The sequence below is a fragment of the Trachurus trachurus genome (genome assembly GCF_905171665.1).
Source record: "Trachurus trachurus genome assembly, chromosome: 17".
NCBI classification, from domain to species: Eukaryota; Metazoa; Chordata; class Actinopteri; order Carangiformes; family Carangidae; genus Trachurus; species Trachurus trachurus.
Window position 1 is genome coordinate 11,303,965 of NC_139900.1, and position 16,749 is coordinate 11,320,713.

General features: G+C 42.7%; 1 protein-coding gene across 3 annotated transcripts in view; it reads left to right on the plus strand.

Moving 5' to 3' along the window:
- Positions 1-16,749, plus strand: part of gnal2 (guanine nucleotide binding protein (G protein), alpha activating activity polypeptide, olfactory type 2) — a gene marked incomplete at its 5' end in the record, with an annotated part of 52,462 nt that overhangs the window by 9,461 nt on the left and 26,252 nt on the right. For 2 of the 3 annotated variants that reach the window (XM_083992211.1, XM_083992212.1), the window contains 5 exons: positions 1,556-1,702; positions 2,136-2,208; positions 3,148-3,202; positions 3,430-3,549; positions 10,725-10,822. In XM_083992211.1, the coding sequence (XP_083848337.1) occupies positions 1,564-1,702; positions 2,136-2,208; positions 3,148-3,202; positions 3,430-3,549; positions 10,725-10,822 (485 nt within the window). Of the gene's footprint in view, positions 1-1,555; positions 1,703-2,135; positions 2,209-3,147; positions 3,203-3,429; positions 3,550-10,724; positions 10,823-16,749 lie in introns of those variants that run through there. The other variant, XM_083992210.1, reaches the window with a different exon arrangement.

Genomic DNA, 16,749 nt, shown 5'->3' on the forward strand with positions numbered 1-16,749 from the left:
ACATTTAAGAGTACATTTCATATTGTACTTGCTCTCCAGTACATTCATTTAACAACTATAGATTATACTGTACATTGAAAACTCATAATCAGTGTATGAAATACGAGGAATGGTCACATTAGGATACCAAACACTGTAAGCTCCACCTTAACCTGCACTATCATTAAAGTGATTTTGACACATTTATAATAATAATCATGATAGTAATTGGAAAATATGCAATAGTGTATTTGACACATGTCACTCTGGCACACAATGACAACTTCTGATACTTAAATTATATTTTTTTGGCTTATGTTTACTTAGGTAAAACATTGAATAGGCTATTTGTTTGTACAGAGTTTTTTTTTTCTTAGGAAAAACTGGTTCTCTCACCTGATGTGTGTCTAATTTAGGCACTATTAAAACTATCCTGTAGACCACAGATTGTAAACACAACTGCAACTTTAATGGGGTACTGTAATCTTTAGACAGAATAGGGCTGAAAACTTCTTCTACCACTTTATATTAGTATTTAAAAAAACAAACAAACATAGGCCTACAGATAATTAAAGTTTAGTACACATTAACACAGTGTGAAATGGGTTGCCAGTTTGGGCCAAGGCCACCTCTCAGACTGGAGGCCAACAAGAAGAAGGAGCAGAAGAAGGAGCAGAAGAGAGACCCAGCCCCTCCTGTTAACTAGCAGCACACACAATGGTGGCGACCGGGTCTCCCTCCCTCTCTACTTTTCTATTTTTTTTTCTTTTTCTTTTAGCCGATTAGTTTGATGGCTCGTCTTCCCTTTGCCACACTAGTTATAAAATGCTTTATCTATCTAACTATCTATCTATCTATCAGTGCGGGTTGTTAATGTTACAGTTTAACGGAGGTTTGTTTTCCACCTCCTCCTCCTCCTCCTCCACCACCACCACGGCTACTTCCTGGTGCCACAGAGAGAGGCAGTGCTGAGTTAAAGAGACAGAAATACTGATAGAAATTCAGATAGAAAAAAAAATACGGAGAGAGAAGAGAAGAGAAGAGAGAGGGGTTGGAGACGCGATAGGAACAGTTGACTGGATTGGATTCCCAGGAATTGAATTGGAAACAAAAAACCCTCTCCTCTCCCTCTCCGTCTCCTTATTTATATGTATTTTCTTTTTTTTTTGTTTTCTTTCGCGGGGGGGTTGTTGTTTTTTTTGTTCCTCTGTTTAACCGAGTCGTCGTCGTCGTCGTCATTCTTCGTCGGTTTGTAAACTAACGGGCGGTTTGGATGACGGTTGGCTGCGGCTGAAGCGGAATTGTAACGGGGGAACGTATTCCTCCCTCCGACGGAGAAGCCTCGCAGAGATTTTACCCCCTTCTTCTCCCTTTTTTTTTTTTTTTTTAATTATTATTTTACCGTAGACTCGTCCCTGTGTTATATACATATATATTTTTAATTTTTTTTTTAATAAACCACGATATCATCATCATCATCATCATCATCATCATCATCGTCGTCCCTGGTGTTATTTTTCTATAGATTTTTTTTTTCTATTAGCGATTCCACACAAGGAAGAAGGGTTAGGGCGACGGAAGAAGATGGGTTGTTTGGGCAACAGCAAGACTGAAGATCAACGCATCGACGAAAAGGCACAACGAGAGGCTAATAAAAAGATAGAGAAACAGTTGCAAAAGGAAAGACAAGCTTATAAAGCCACACACAGGCTCTTATTACTGGGTAAGGCTGATTTTATGTGCGGAAATCTAAGCTAACACCGTAATCCCCCCTTTTTTCGTTTACCGAACACGTAGCCCCCATTTGACAGCGTGTGCAATAATATGTCATGGTGAGGGGGGGGTGGGGGGTTGGGGAGGTGGATATTGATGGAGCCTAGCGTTACAATTTATATCTGGCTTCATTTCCAAAACATTTTTTTTTCATTTTGCTGTTGTTGTTGTCGGGGAGGAGATGTTATGAGGTGGTGTGTGTTGGTGAAGGAGGTGGTGGTGGTGGTGAAGGAGGTGGGGGGGTGGGGGGTTGGTGGTGTTGGAGAGAGAAGGGGAGAGAAGGGGGGGGGGGGGCCTTTACGCTAACCAGGATATCCTCGTTTGTGGGGCATTTGGTGATATTTTTATGTATTTTTTATTTTATTTTTGGTCTATTTTCGAAGGTGCGGGAGAGTCCGGAAAAAGCACCATTGTGAAGCAGATGAGGATTCTACACGTCAACGGCTTCAACGCGGAGTGAGTGTTCTTCTCCCTTCTTATTATGCCGTATTTAACGGCAACGTTAACGTTAACGGTTGCGAATGTGTACGTTAACGGCTATTCTTCTTTTTAAATTTAAAAAAACGGCAAAGAGAACGCTGTCGAGGCCACAGTAGTAGCCTATGTAGCACTGTGAATGGATTTTCCCCAGGCACTGCAGCGCCTGTTGGGCCCAGTATCCCATGCAAAGCAGCTAATATCTTTCCCCTCTCTCGCTCTCTCTCTCTCTCTCTGTCTCTCTCTTTCTCTTTTTTTCTTCCTCCTCCTCCTCCTCCTCCGTCTTCTTTTTCTCCTTTTTTCGTGTACATGTACAGTTATCATACATATGTGAGGATCTCGGTGTCACACAGATGCCAAATAATTCACTGTTTCCTGTTTCATGTGAGAGGGTGAAAGGTTGTGATCGACACAGGCCTATTGATGATTTGTTTTGCTGCAAGGCCTTGCATGGCATTGATCTTACCACTGGTCTATTTAAAACAGGGCCCAGTACATGTAAAGAGTCCTGTAACTGTATAAAAATAATCATCTTTATGTTTAAATTCAGTGTTTGTTTTGTTTTTTTCAAAGAAGGGGTTGGGTTTTTAGAGAATATGGAGGCATGATCTGGCATTTTGAAGATTTTAAAAATGACAATATCTACATTACAGCTCATTATATCTCTGCGTTTACATTATAATGAACCATATCCTGCATTTCTCTGTTTCCTGTCATACACCCGTACATAATCTGGGCCCTTGACACCTGTAATATATAGATCTGTGTATAAAATGCATTAGAATACAAGCTAACCTGCCAGTAACCCCTGTCTTACTCATAACCACATGGATGATAAATCTTCTGTTGTCTGTTGTGGTTCTTGTTTTTGGTAACTGTTGCCTCACACATTTGTTCTCTCCCCAACTTTAAATGCAGAGAAAAGAAACAGAAAATCCAAGATATTCGGAAAAACGTGAAGGATGCCATAGTGGTGAGTTTTATCTGTATTAACCCTCTCACACACATACACACACCCCCACCCCTCCCCAAAAATGTGCTCAATGTCTCTGTTGTTACACTGGATCCCTCTGCAATCCCATTTCACTGATTATTATACAGGCTTACGGTCAGATTTTTTTCCCTCCTGTATTTGTCATCAGCTTAATGCTTGTTTTTTTTTGTTTGTTTCTGTTTTCTCCCACTATTTCTGCTTTGTAGACTATAGTGTCTGCGATGAGCACTTTAATACCCCCTGTCCCGCTAGCCAACCCAGAGGACCAATTCAGAATCGAATACATCAAAAGCATAGCACCTCTCTCTGACTTTGACTATTCACAGGTAAGACGTGCATTAAGTTTCTCTCTGAGTGTGCGTGTGTGTTTGCAGATGTGTGTGTGAGATGATGAGAGAAGGGTGGGATGGTATATATGTGCTTTCTTTTTTGTCTTTCTTCATGTATGTTTGTGTTTGTGTGGGTGTTGAATGGTATGTGATGGCTAACAATGTTGGTCTTAAAGATAAAGCTCAGTAGATGTCATTTTGCTTTAACAGGCCTCATGTTGCTTGTTTCTTTTGTAAACAGACCAAAGCTTAGTTAAGAATGAAAATGACAAATTACCCGTATGAAATCAGCAGTGTCAAGTGCTTGTTAAATGGTTTGATTTCCCCCTTCAGAGTCAAAGCAGATGTCCTGTATGTGGATTTGAATGCGAGCTGGAGCGCATGGGATTCTTCTTTTTCAGTGTGTGATCGGCCATTCAGTAGTGCGAGGTCATGTGTTGGGAGATGTAGATAATGTTTTACATAATTTTGAAAGTGTTCCTTGTTTGACACTGATTGTGCAGAGCTGCCAAACGGGAATGGTAAATTAATATGGAGCTATAAGATAAATGCATGCATGGAGGTCTGGATTTTTATTTTTTAAATTTTTTTTCTAATTAGTTTACTTCAACTTGAGCCACATAAAAGTTTCAACCTTCTACCCGCTAAATCTTCTGGAGTTGACAATGACTCCTTTTCTGGTTGTGCGTTATCTAAGGTACCAAACACTTTTAAAGTTTCTACAGCTGAAACGACCGGTCGATTAGTCGACTGACCGAAAACTTTGCTACTTTATTTGATTTTTATGTTACAGTAAACTGAATGTCTGCATCTGCAGCTTGTTTTGTCTTAAGGAGGCTTTTTATAAACTTTGCAGATCTTCACCATTTAAGATAAGATGGAGTGGAATTGATTTCATAAGTGGTTTTGCCATCTTATGGTCATTGAGTTGGAGTTGGATAATACTGAGGCCTCAGTTGGTTCTTCTGGTTCCTGCAGGCCTCAGGTTTGACCCATGCTATCAAAATACGGCTGTGTGTCCATACAGGACAGGAGGACTGTTTTTTTTTGCATCGCTACTGTAAATCTTATCTGTTTCTTTATCAACTTACTAGTATTTAATGGCACATCTAAGGAATCTATCCATTTGAAAGGATTTGGGTGTTGATTTCCTGACAGTGAGAGCGTTAACAGGGCAGCGGTGGTTTGTGCTGCTGTGATGTTGAGTTGCGTTGTGTTGCATTGTGTTGTGTTGTGTTGCGTTGCGTTGTGTTGTGTGAGGGCCGGGGCCACTGGGAGAGCCCGCGTCGAGTTCCCAGGCCTCGGCCAGGCCAACGGGAACAACATGGCTCTGTTTGGAGTGTCTGCGCTTGTCATCGGTCTCGGGCTTCACTTGTGCCGTCGGTGTCACCACTACATTGTCACGTAGTGCCACCGGCCGGGCATGACATCCAATACGGCAGCACAGGAACACGGCCAATCAGCAAACCTGTTGGCTTTTCACCTGTTGGCGCCATTTTGAAAAGTGAAAGCACTTCTTTTTTTTCTTATCTGGAAAACTTTTGAACAGATGATGTCATCATGGCGAAGCAAAGTTCATTAATTTCTAATCTAAAGGGGAAAGCCAACTCTTGAGAAACACGATGTTACAGTGAAATTAATCTTAGTTGCTGGGTGATAAGGTGTTGCGATGGACAAGAAGAAGTAGACAGTAATCTTTCACTTCCTACATTTCCCTTAATGACTTGCTGTATACAGTAGGCTATGTGTAGGTGGAGAGGGTGATGGTAATAGCTCACCATGTACCAGTTTGAGATTTTCTCTTGGGCTGTGACTATCGCAGTTATTCTTTTCATTATCAATTAATCTGCTGATGGTTTAGTTGGCAAATCTTTCTAGTTTAATAAAAATGGGAAGAAGCCGGTTGAAGATACAGTACGTCCATCACAGCTTCCCGTAGTCCAAGGTGATGATGTCTTTCAGATAGATGTCCCCAAAGAAGATAGAAGAAAATTCACTTCATAGTGATATTGAACCAAATCGCCAGTGGCTCAGATGATTTATTGATTTACCAAAACAGTTGCAAATCACTTCCTGTCAATCGTCTAGTTAATTTAACAGCTAACGGTTGTAGTTCAGCTTTCTTTATTGGCTTCAATTGAAGTTGAAGTTCCTGTTCTGCATATTTTTTTGAAACCTGAGCGCAAATGTTTTAAAGCTCGGACCAATTTGAGTTGTTTTCTGTCCGTCTCAGCTGAGTAAACATTGTTCTCTACCTTCTGCCATGATAAATGTGTTATATTATAACTGCTGTGTCATTGTGAACTAGTCCAGTCTGTGCCATGTTTCCTCGTATATATATAGATATTTTTTTTAAAGCCGTATTATATAACGATTCCCTGCGTGTCAGGTGTCATATGTTGGTATTTTGTGTGGTCATATGACGTGACAGTATAGTGAGATTTTTTTTTTTTCCAATCACGGAACGCAGAGGAGCCTGAGGGAGAACAATGATGCGATACGTCTGGTTATTCAAATAAGAAGGTGACGAGCAGCAGCAGAGCAATGGCCGTGCACCGTCCTGATCTACTGGAGATGTGGACGATGGAAAAGTTGGTGTCGCTTCTTCTTCAGCCGCAGATTTCCTCCTGTATATGTTTGTTGTACATTGATAGAAGTTTATGCCATTTACTGTCGATTTGGATCACATGAAATATCTTTTATGAGTCGAGTCAAAAGGAACAGGATTGATCCTGAAATGTGAGAGTAGATTTAAGGTGGATTTATCTTTCATGAGATTTTGAAGGGACATTTGTGAGGCATCACATCACTGCCCCTATGTACCGGTTGACCTGCTTATATTGAAAGGCCTTAAGTCTTTATCATCAAGGTGTGTCCCTTTTCAAAAACTTTTTCCCTACAGCAGCTTGGGATAACAGAAGGAAAAAAAAAGAAAAGCACAGATGCAAACGGTCGTCTATGCAAATGGAAACAAATGCCAGTGCGGTAGCTGTGCTAGCTGCCCAACACTGACTGTCAAGTGGAGTGGAGCAAATTCAAATGAGCCTCGGCCACTGTTGTTGCACCATGTAAGCTTCCCTCTATCAGACATGTTAAAGCCAACATGTACCACTCTCCATTTAGATACTGAAACAAGCAGGTCACTGTAGAAGCTGAGCAGCATTTGACTAGTTATAAAGGTTTCTTGTAAAGCCTCCAGACAAAAAAAAAAAGAGGAGGATTATTATGTCCACAAAAGTTTGCTCTGTGCTTGGGAAGATATGAATTACAGTCGGTTGTTGTATAGGCGGTGGCGGTGGAAGGTGAGCTCCACGCCGCCCGGCCCCACCTTTTATTCAGCTGATCTACTTCTGTGCTCGGGTGCAGAGTTACTGTACAGATGATGAGTTGTTTAAACTGTGGCTAAACTTTTATTTTGTGTTGTCTGATGTCAGTTTACAGGCCAACCCGTAATTATGACTTTATGTTAGAGAACTTGACCTGATTTCTTCTTCTGCTTCTTCTTTTTTTACACCTCATTCTCTCGTTTTTTTAGCCTACGAGTTTGGTTTTTCCTGCAATTAGTTGATCAGTTCAAGATCTGTGATGTGGGGCAAAGGGTGGAAAGGAGGGTCGCTCCGTTTGTGGATCCTTGTTGTGAAAGATGAACTGTCTCGAACAGAACAGCCGCTCTCTCTCTCTTTCTCCTTTTTTGCTATTGCTCTCTCTCTGTCTCTCTCTTCTTCTTTTTTTTTAGCTAAATTTGTCTGTACTCTTTAACTGAGGTAACCCATGGAAGTCAGGTCTCTCTGTGCTGGGCGACTGTTACCTAACAGACATTCTATTCAAATCCAATAAATGAGATGATGGTGGTGGTGGTTTACAGAGGAGCTAGCTGGTTGTCTGGCTGGCTTTGTGTATGTACATATGTACTGTATGTATGGAGGGGTTTGTGGTTATCGGCTGTTGCGCTAAATACGTTTTTTGCTCCAAGGCCAAACTTGAACCCAAAGGAATCCCACTAGTGTCCTTCTGCGACAGAAGACGCAAGACGTTCGCTCCACAACTTTGTTTTTGCTAAGTCGAATCAGATTTAGGCCATTTTGTTCTCTGTGTCAGCCTGACCTATATGATTCAAGTGAAATATTACATCACACACACATACACACTCACACACTCACACACACACAGACCCCAGCTTGATTAACACTGAAACTCCAAGGCTTGGGACTGTCAGAATCAGTCCGAGCGAAAGAAAACCAGCAGAGAGTCAGTCAGCGAGCAGCATCTGATGATGATGGGAGGGAGCGGAGGTGAACGACTCGACAGGGAAGAGCAGAGGAGGAAAGAGTTAAAAAAAAAAAAAAAAAAACTTGTGTTAAAACAAATTCCCTCCTGGTCTCTTTCTGTGTTATCAGTTCCTCTGTAGGGCACTGCAGCACACACTGCATTTATTCAAAGGCCCAGTGTCACACGCCTCTGTGGAAAAGAGCCCTGAGGACCATACTCTGCTTTTTCTTTTTTTTTTTCTTCCTCCTTCTTCTTCTTCTTTCCTCCCTTCTCTGCCCCTTCCACCCTCTACCCCTCGTCCTCCCTCCATCAAGTCCCACCAACACACTTGCTGGCTTTCGTTTCGTTTTGTCGGGCTGACCTGGTCCGGTCTTAACATTCAAGCCCCCTCCGGTTTTATACTGGTGTCAAAATTTTTTCGGAGAGAAAACTAATAGCAGAAGAATGTAATCAGCTCTGTTGAATCTTATTGATACTGGTCGAGGTGGGCGTTGAAGTTTGACTGTAGCAGAAATGGAAGCAAATACGGGCTAGAAAGCAAATATGGCCCCATTTTCTGTGTTAGTCAAGAGTTCGATGCAGCAGGTGAAACGCTACGGATGAACTGTGTGTTGTTGTTTAATTGGACACAATGTACATGACAGCACTTTATAGGTAACATGAAAGCATCATAGTGTTGCAGTTAATCCTGATTTATGCCTAATGAGTGAGAATATATATATAAAAAAGTAAACAAACATGAACGTCTCTCTTTCTCTGTGTGAGACTTTCTGTGTGGACTAGATGAGTGGATTTCCTCCATGTTGAACTTAATCACCGGATCTGCCGAGAGGAGCTCTCCCGGAGCATGTGATCATTTATCAGGCTCCTTCTCCCTCTCTCGCTCTTGGTTCGGGGCTACTTTCACCCTCTCCCCAGTCACAGAGCAGCAGAGCCAGTGCTGAGTGCAGAGAGTCATGTGGTGGTTGCAGGCGAGAGGAGGAGCCCATCTGAAAAGACATGTGCACAGGAGGCGACGAGGGATATTAGCCCAATCATCTTTGTTTGGGGCATACAGAGAGAGAGAGAGAGAGTCCTGGGAAATGTCTCAAAGTCATTGATAAGATGAGCTCCCCTCATAATGCTCCCCATTGTCCAGGAGCAGGAAGTCAGCTGAAGCGCTGATACTATGTATAGTCATTTACAGCATCTAGGCCTATATGGATGGATTTTGCACAGCAGGGAGTGCTGGGCTATATTTGTATATTTTAGAGGATGCAATTAATTTTTTTTTTTTTTTTTTTTTTACAGTTACTGTTCAACTCTTGTCGTGTGATCTGAGCAGTTGAGCTGTAACACATCCAAGTGTAGTACCTTTTTTTTTTCAGAGTTAAGAGAAAGGGAGCAGAGCTTGTGACCAGAAAGTCATGAGTTTGAATTCAGGAACTGTTGGATAAACCTGTATCGAGGAAGTGAATCAACCTCCCCTGTGCTCCACACGGCCATGACAGGAGGTGTAAAGCCGGTTGGCTGCCATGGAAGATGACTCTCATTTACGATCAATCTGCCTATTATTTCCTTTATCGGTCATTTGGTGTATAAAACACAGGGGGGGGGGAGTGAGACGTGTCCCTCACTGTTTCCCAGATGAGCTCATTAAACTTCTGGTCAGTCTGTCTGACCAACCTGAAATATTTAACCCAAAGCGAGAAAAGCATCAAATTCTCACATGCGGGAACGTGGAGCCGTCACATTTACTTGAAAAATGACATAAACGATTAATCGATTATCCAAATAGTTGGGTGTTTCTTTCAAACAAGTAATTGATTCATTGTCTAATCACTGCAGCGCTTGTGTAAAGTACACTCATTACTGTTTACAGTATTGAGTAGTCTTGTACTTTTTTTCTTTTTTGTGGAAATGTTCAATCACTATGTCCGCTTGAAATGGAAGTAATTGTTTGTCGCAGAAGATTGTGATGCTGTGATGCTTTTCTCACGGCAGTGAGGCTGGAGATGGGACATGGTTAGCTTAGCGTAGCATAGCTTAGCTTAGCTTAGCTTAGCTTAGAATGTATCCTGGTAACCTGCCTGAAGAAGAAAATGTTTCCCCGCTACTGTAAAGCTCACCAGTCAGCACACGTCATTTTGTTTGTTACATCCACACATGAGCAGAAATGTCACAGCAACATTTATTTTCTGGTTTTCACTGGCCCACGGTGTCGGTGCAGGTTGCCACATGAGGCCTTGTCTTGTCTGTAGGCCCCAGTTGTGCGCTGGTGTTGGTGTGTGTGTGTACACTTACGTCCAGTGGAAATAGGCTGGATCGTACCGACGCCTGACAAACTCCAGGAAGCAGCGCGCAGTCCTTGTGCCCGTTACCTGTTTGTCTGGAAATAATACTAGTTTTTCTGCTCCTGCTGCTGCTGCTGCTGCTGCTGCTGCTGGTGGTGGTGGAGCAAAAACAATTCTTAGGACCCTTGTCTACGGGCAACGTGATCGCTGAGTGGGCATGGTGTAGGTATTTACATGTAGGTCTGCACGAGTAAAGGGCACAGCTTCGTTTTTTATACATATATATCACATTGTGCTGTGGTAAAAAGGGTAAATGAAAGGCAGTAAATTCCCTTTTAAAACACCAACTGAACACTATACAATATTACACATCCAGGAGTCATACGTTACTTGAGCAAATGTGCTTTGAAGAGAGGCTGATATCTGTCCATGCAAGTTGAACATGGGTTTTCCTTCAGTCAAAATGTCTGAGTGTGTGTGTGTGCAGTGTCTGCTTTAAAAGAGTGAATGTGACTTTAACCTTTCCACAGTCTTTGTTTTACAGGATATATGATTGTCTGCTGTTGTTGCTATGTTTCATAATGATTTATTCTTTTTTTTTTTTTTTTTACCCCTCTCTTTTTCCTTCAGGAGTTCTTTGATCACGCAAAGAAGCTGTGGGACGATGAAGGAGTGAAGGCATGCTTTGAGAGGTCCAATGAGTACCAGCTCATCGACTGCGCACAATAGTGAGTTCAAACTTTTAAAAAAAACTGCATCGTGTGGTGGTTGTGCGAACGTTTTGAGCATAAAGATTGTGTCTGCTTCCCTTCACTGTGTGTACCTGTGGAGCTGTACCACACAGGGAGGAAAGAGGGGTTTTTATTTTATGTTTTGCAGCCTTGTAGTAGAAACTATTGTCACATCCCGGCTTCGTCTGTCCTCTCTGTGTGTGTGTGTGTGTGTGTGTGTGGTGTTTGAGGTGGAAGCTCTGCGGTTGTGCGCTGGTGTCATGACATACATGAACGTGGCGGAGATATGTTTACTCTGGGTGTGGCAAAGGCAAGCAACAGTTTGTATTCGTCCTTTGGAAAATCCTACATACTATATCGTCTCACGTCTGTCGGTGTGTGTGTGACGTGTGTGTGTGTTTGACATTTTCACCATGGTAATATGCAAAACCGGCTCGGCCCGGTAGTAAAAAATGTCCAACTTTGGAGTTCATGTGGATTGTATTATTGATGCTTTTTTTTTATTTTTTATTCTCCTCTGTGAAGCTGTGATGATGTCGTTAAAGTTTATCATTTTCAACTGTTTCAGAGTTGAGTGAGTTAGTGGATGAAATTTCAGCGTGTGTGTGGCTGGACAAAAGTTATTTAGGTCATGATCTGATTTTGGATATCACCTGTATAAAGTTGTTTCTTAATACAATTGTGCTTAAGATAACTGTGGTTATGAAACGCTGATAGCTGCAGCTGTGTGGCAAGGTGCAGAAAGTTGAAACCAAAGCCCAGATTGTTTGGGACGGCTACACAGAACAACCTTCAGGGCCACCGTAGGGTTCCTGGTTGTCTGTCTGTCGGTCGGTTGGTCGGTCCGTCCGTCCGTCCGCGGGCAGAGTGGCCCCTCTGTTGCCTGTAAAAGGAAGTTTGGATATGCAAAGTGATTCACTGATTACAGTGCTCTCCTTCTGCTTCCTCTCTGACTCACCTCTGGATTCACATGTAAATATGAGAACATGCACATGCTACAGAAGAACCCGCTTGGAAACTGTCCCCTCCCATCCCAAAGGTTGGCTCGCTTTATCTCCCCCCCGGGTTCGGTCAAAGGCACACTTTATCAGCGACTTGGAGGGGCGGCGGCGGTAGCGGTGGGGGGATATTGTCTTGTTGTCAGCGATCTGTGAGCCCGTGTTAAACAACAAGAATGGAAGATGTTTCTTTTTTTGTTTTTTTTTTATTTTGTTTTTTATTGAGATTCTGCCACAAATATGACATGTACATCCATTTCAAATATTAGTCACAAAATCAGCATAAATGTAATTTTTCTAGTAATAAAAGAACACAAAAAACAAAACTAAAACATGAACATGAACATTTAGGGAGTGAGGTATGGTTACTGCTACATATACAGCATATTATCTCAGGTTAAGCAAGTCAAAGTCCGGCCTGCGTGGTGAAGAATGGAAGATGTTTTAAAGAAGGTATAGCAGCACGTCTCTTCCTGAATATCTTCCCGTCCCTTGAACATAAATTCAGACTGGGTCGGGTCAAGTCTTCCCCCGGTTGCCCCGCCGCCTGCAAGCAGCAGCAGCAGCAGCAGCAGCAGCAGCAGCAGCAGCAGCAGCAGCAGCAGCAGCAGCTTCCATAGAAAGGAGAGAGATCAGTCAGGTGATGGTTGGAGAGTCACATGAATCTGTAAGGTGGAGCTGTTACAGTCCAGGGCCTGTGTGTGTTTGTCTTTTTCTGCTCTGCCTGTGTTTGTGTGCGCAGTGTGTGTGACTGCACAATATGCGAAAGAAAGAAAAAAAAAAAGCATCTAGTCGTCTTTGTGTTCCAGCGTCCTAATGTGATACCACATCATCTTGAGGCGTTAGAAGAAGCTTTTAAAATCTTTTAAAGCTGAAGTCAGAAAACCCACATTCTGTATTGTTAATAACTAAAAACCACATCGGCGCTGAAACACAGCTGTCCTGTGACATGAGTAAACATTAACAGAGAGAAAAGTGAACAGCAGCGTACAGTATTTAAAATGAGCGCTGCCGGTTTTTATATGCGACTCCTCTGCTCTACTTCCTGTCCTCCTCTCGTCTCCTCTCATGTCACATCTTTTTCTTTTCAGTCCCAACAACACTGTACCGAATGACTGATGCTTAATTATTACTTTAAAGCCCCTCCTCTTTTATATTATTCTCTCTCTCTTGCTCTCTCTCTCTCTCTCTTTTTTTTTTTACCCCCCCCCCCCCCTCTCCTCTTCTGCTGCCCTTCACGCTCTCGTCCTATCGCTGCCTGTCTTGCTGTTACGTTGCGGCTCCTGATTGGCTCACAGCTGGTGAGCAGTTGTATGTTTGGACAATAAATCATCATTTTAGTGGTGTGTAAAGTAGATAAATGATCATAATATACGCGTCCCTCCTCTCTCTTTCTCTCTGCTTCATGTGTTTGTTTGTTTTTTAAGTGTACGAATGGACAAACTGTGATGCGAGGATGTCAGGAACGTTTTGTGTTTTTTCCTACTTCAAGTTGTATGATAGTGTGGTTGTGTTTTGCTGCTGAGGTGCTGTTGTCTCCTTTGAGTTTGAGTATTTTAATTAAAAGAAAGACAGTCTCTATACCTGTCTTCTTTTTTTTTTTCTTTTTTTTTCTCATTTGTAGGTCAGGTTTCATATATTTGCTCACTGTTCAGTAGAAACATCCACAACGTGCCTCCATTGTCAGCGTCTTGTGTTTGATTGATATCTGGAATTCGTCTGACTACACGGCCTCTCACTTACTTCCTCTCTCAGTTTTTAACCTCTGCGTGAACTCGTTGGATCGGAGGACATTCATAGATACTCTGTCCTACATGGCAGCAGCCCTGTCTGTGTGTAAAGGACCCCCACCCCACCCCCCCAACACACACACACACCCAACACACACACACACACACACACACGCACACATACCTATTGTTGTTATGACCACTTAACTTACACTAACTGTTCTCTGGAAGTAGTGAAACAACTGGCAGACGGCCTGAGCAGCCAACTGGGTTGAAAGTAAAGGAGCAGAGTTCATATGTGTGTTTTGGTTGTTTCTTTTTTTTTTATTTTTTTTACTGTTGTTTGGTGAACGTCTGCCGTGCCGTGCCGTGCCGTGCCGTGTCGTCGTCCTCCGAGTTCAGCAAAGACATGTTTGACTATAAGGCTGTGTGTACTCTTGTGTCCCGCCCTCCTCTTATAAGCCTATTGTCAATCCAGGAAGTTGTCAGTTCATCTTTTATTTTTGTCCCCCCACATCTGCTCTCTCTCTCTCTCTCTCTCTCTCTCTCTCTCTCTCTCTCTCTCTCTCTCTCTCTCTCTCTCTCTCTCTCTTTCTCTCTGTGTCGTTTCATGTGCTGAACTTTCCACAGTGTTCATGTTGTAGTAGGGCCAAGTCTTGGATCACACAACGCGATAAGAGCGCTTTCAGTCGCATTGAGAGTGAATTAAAGAGGAAGTTGGCCTACATGTTGCTGTTTGTGGGAGGAACAGATTGGCAGGCAGCAGCAGCAGCAGCAGCAGCAGCAGCCTAACATGCTAACAGTGTAAAAGACAAGTCGACGTATTGTCATGAAAGCACCAGCGTCAGATTGTGGTTTGATTATAGCTATTCATCGTATTTATATGTGTATTTTTTTTTTCACACAGGCAGATTATATATATACCTCCTGTCCTTCATAGACCTTGCTCCACTGGCATTTTTTTTTCCAGCAGGGCCCAATGCTGGACGACCCATTGGACAAAGGCACAGGAAATAAGTATGGGCCGATGGGGCGAGTGCTTGTTATGCCAAAGAGCATGTCCATATCGATGCTTTTGGAATCCTGTCACCCATTGATCCGCCCTCTGCATTGCACATTTATACGTTTTAAGAGCACAGATATGTGTCTGCCAGTTGATTGATTATGAGCTATTTTCAGCTGCAGTGGGCTGGTTCCATTGCAATGCCGGCTTTGGATGTGTCAACGGCAAAATCAAACACTTTTTCACACGCAAATCTGAACTCCCAGGCCTGTCGGTTTGTCTTTCTGTCTTTTTTTTTTTTTCCTGTGGTGGTGAGTGAGTGTGTGTGTGTGTTGCAGCGGTCCCACCACCGCAGATATGGAACAATTCATGATGACACAGTTTGTCAATTAAAGGTGTTTCTATTCTAACTACAGTGGATGGTTGTTATTCAGTGTTAGATGGTGTTTACGGGCCGAGGTGAAGCTCTCGGCCTGTGTTTGGTGCGGCAGCAGCAGGATGGAGATGGTGCCGAAGTCTGGACATGTCATTGAAGTAAAATGAGGCTATGAAACAACTGAGTGTCACAGCTGGAGTTTATTCCCATATTATTATTACAAGAAGGAGACAGAGCTGCTGGTGCTGCTGGGTTCGGTGCAGGAGCGGTTGGACTTTTATTTTGAAGGCTGGAAAAGTTGTTGTTGTATAATCAATTTTTATTATTTATTTATTTATTTATTTATTTATTTATTTATTTATTCTACCCCTGAAACATAAAGAGTGGTCAATCAGAGCCTGCTGAGGACACAATGCATTGTGGTCAATGTAGTTCAGTGTTATGCTTTCAGTGTTTGGCAGCATAAACTAGGAGAATCTGATGCCACCAGTGTTTTTATTGAACCTGGACCCTCTGCTATATGATGACGATAGCTTATAATTAATAAAAGGTGAAACGATTATTTGACTATTCGATACTTCAATTCCACGCTCTTTGTTGTGTTAATAAGGTGAATATCTGTGGGTTTTGATCCGTTATTCAGACAAAATGAGAAAACTGAATATATCGCCTTAACCTGTATGAACACTTTTAAGTTTTATTGATTGATTCTCCAAGAACATTAGAGGTCAGTCGCAGCCATACTTACCTTTACCCAACGGTTTGCTATACTCTCGTACACCATTGTCTAATCAAGTCAAATGATCGCCCTACTGTTTTTCCACTAAAGCCTACATGGAAACTATTTTTTGCTCCAGACATTGATCATTGATCCAAATGAGGAGTAAATAGACGAGAAGATCAAAGTAAAAGTACAGTGAAGTTGTTTTCATGATCGTTTTATTGCTTGGTTCGATCTCTTAATGTTACAAATCGTGCTTAAAACGTTGAGAGACATCTGCAGCTATTGATCCCTTCCAGTATCAGTTAATCTGAGCATTACTCTCTGGCCTTACAGATTCATTGTTCAGTCTTTAACGTAAAAGTGACACATGTTCAGTTTGTCAGACGCTCCAAAACCTAAATATATTCACTCCTTAACGATACTAGACGGAGAAAAGCAGCAAATCGTGACAATGGAGAACCTAGAAACGGAGTTCAGAACCTAAAAGGACATTGATGTCGCTGATTAATCGATTATCAAAGCAATCAATAGTATTAACCGACTGTATCAGCTGTGAAATACAGGATGTAGAAACTCTGGGGAATTCATTTCCATTAACTGATCAAATGAAAGCGACATTGTGTATTTGTGTGTGTACGGTCTAGATAGAAAACAGAAGAAAAAGACATAAACTTTCTAAAGATTGAAGCTGTTTTACGGTGAATGAAACTCCTCGTTGCAGGACGAGTGGTGGTAGTTCAGCGCGGGGCGGCCCCAGGATGGAGAGGCACAGCTGGGGACGGGGACAAGGCTGCGTCCCGGCCCGGAGATGGGACGGGGTTGTGGATAGACGCAGCCATCTACTGACTGAGGCTGCATGGGTCTGGTTCTCGGCCGGGGCTGGGGCTGGGGCTGGGGCTGGGGCTGGGGTGTAGTGCTGGTCACGGGACTCTGTCACCAGCCTGGGGGCCACTGACACAGTCATCTGGGGCAGTAAAGTGCTAAGAATGGCCGGCATTGTCAGCCAGCCCTGGCCCCTGAAGGGCCTACAGAAACAGAGGGGCTACGCTTCGCAAACAGTGGCTCTCCTCAATAAGGAGCCTCTTCTGTTCAC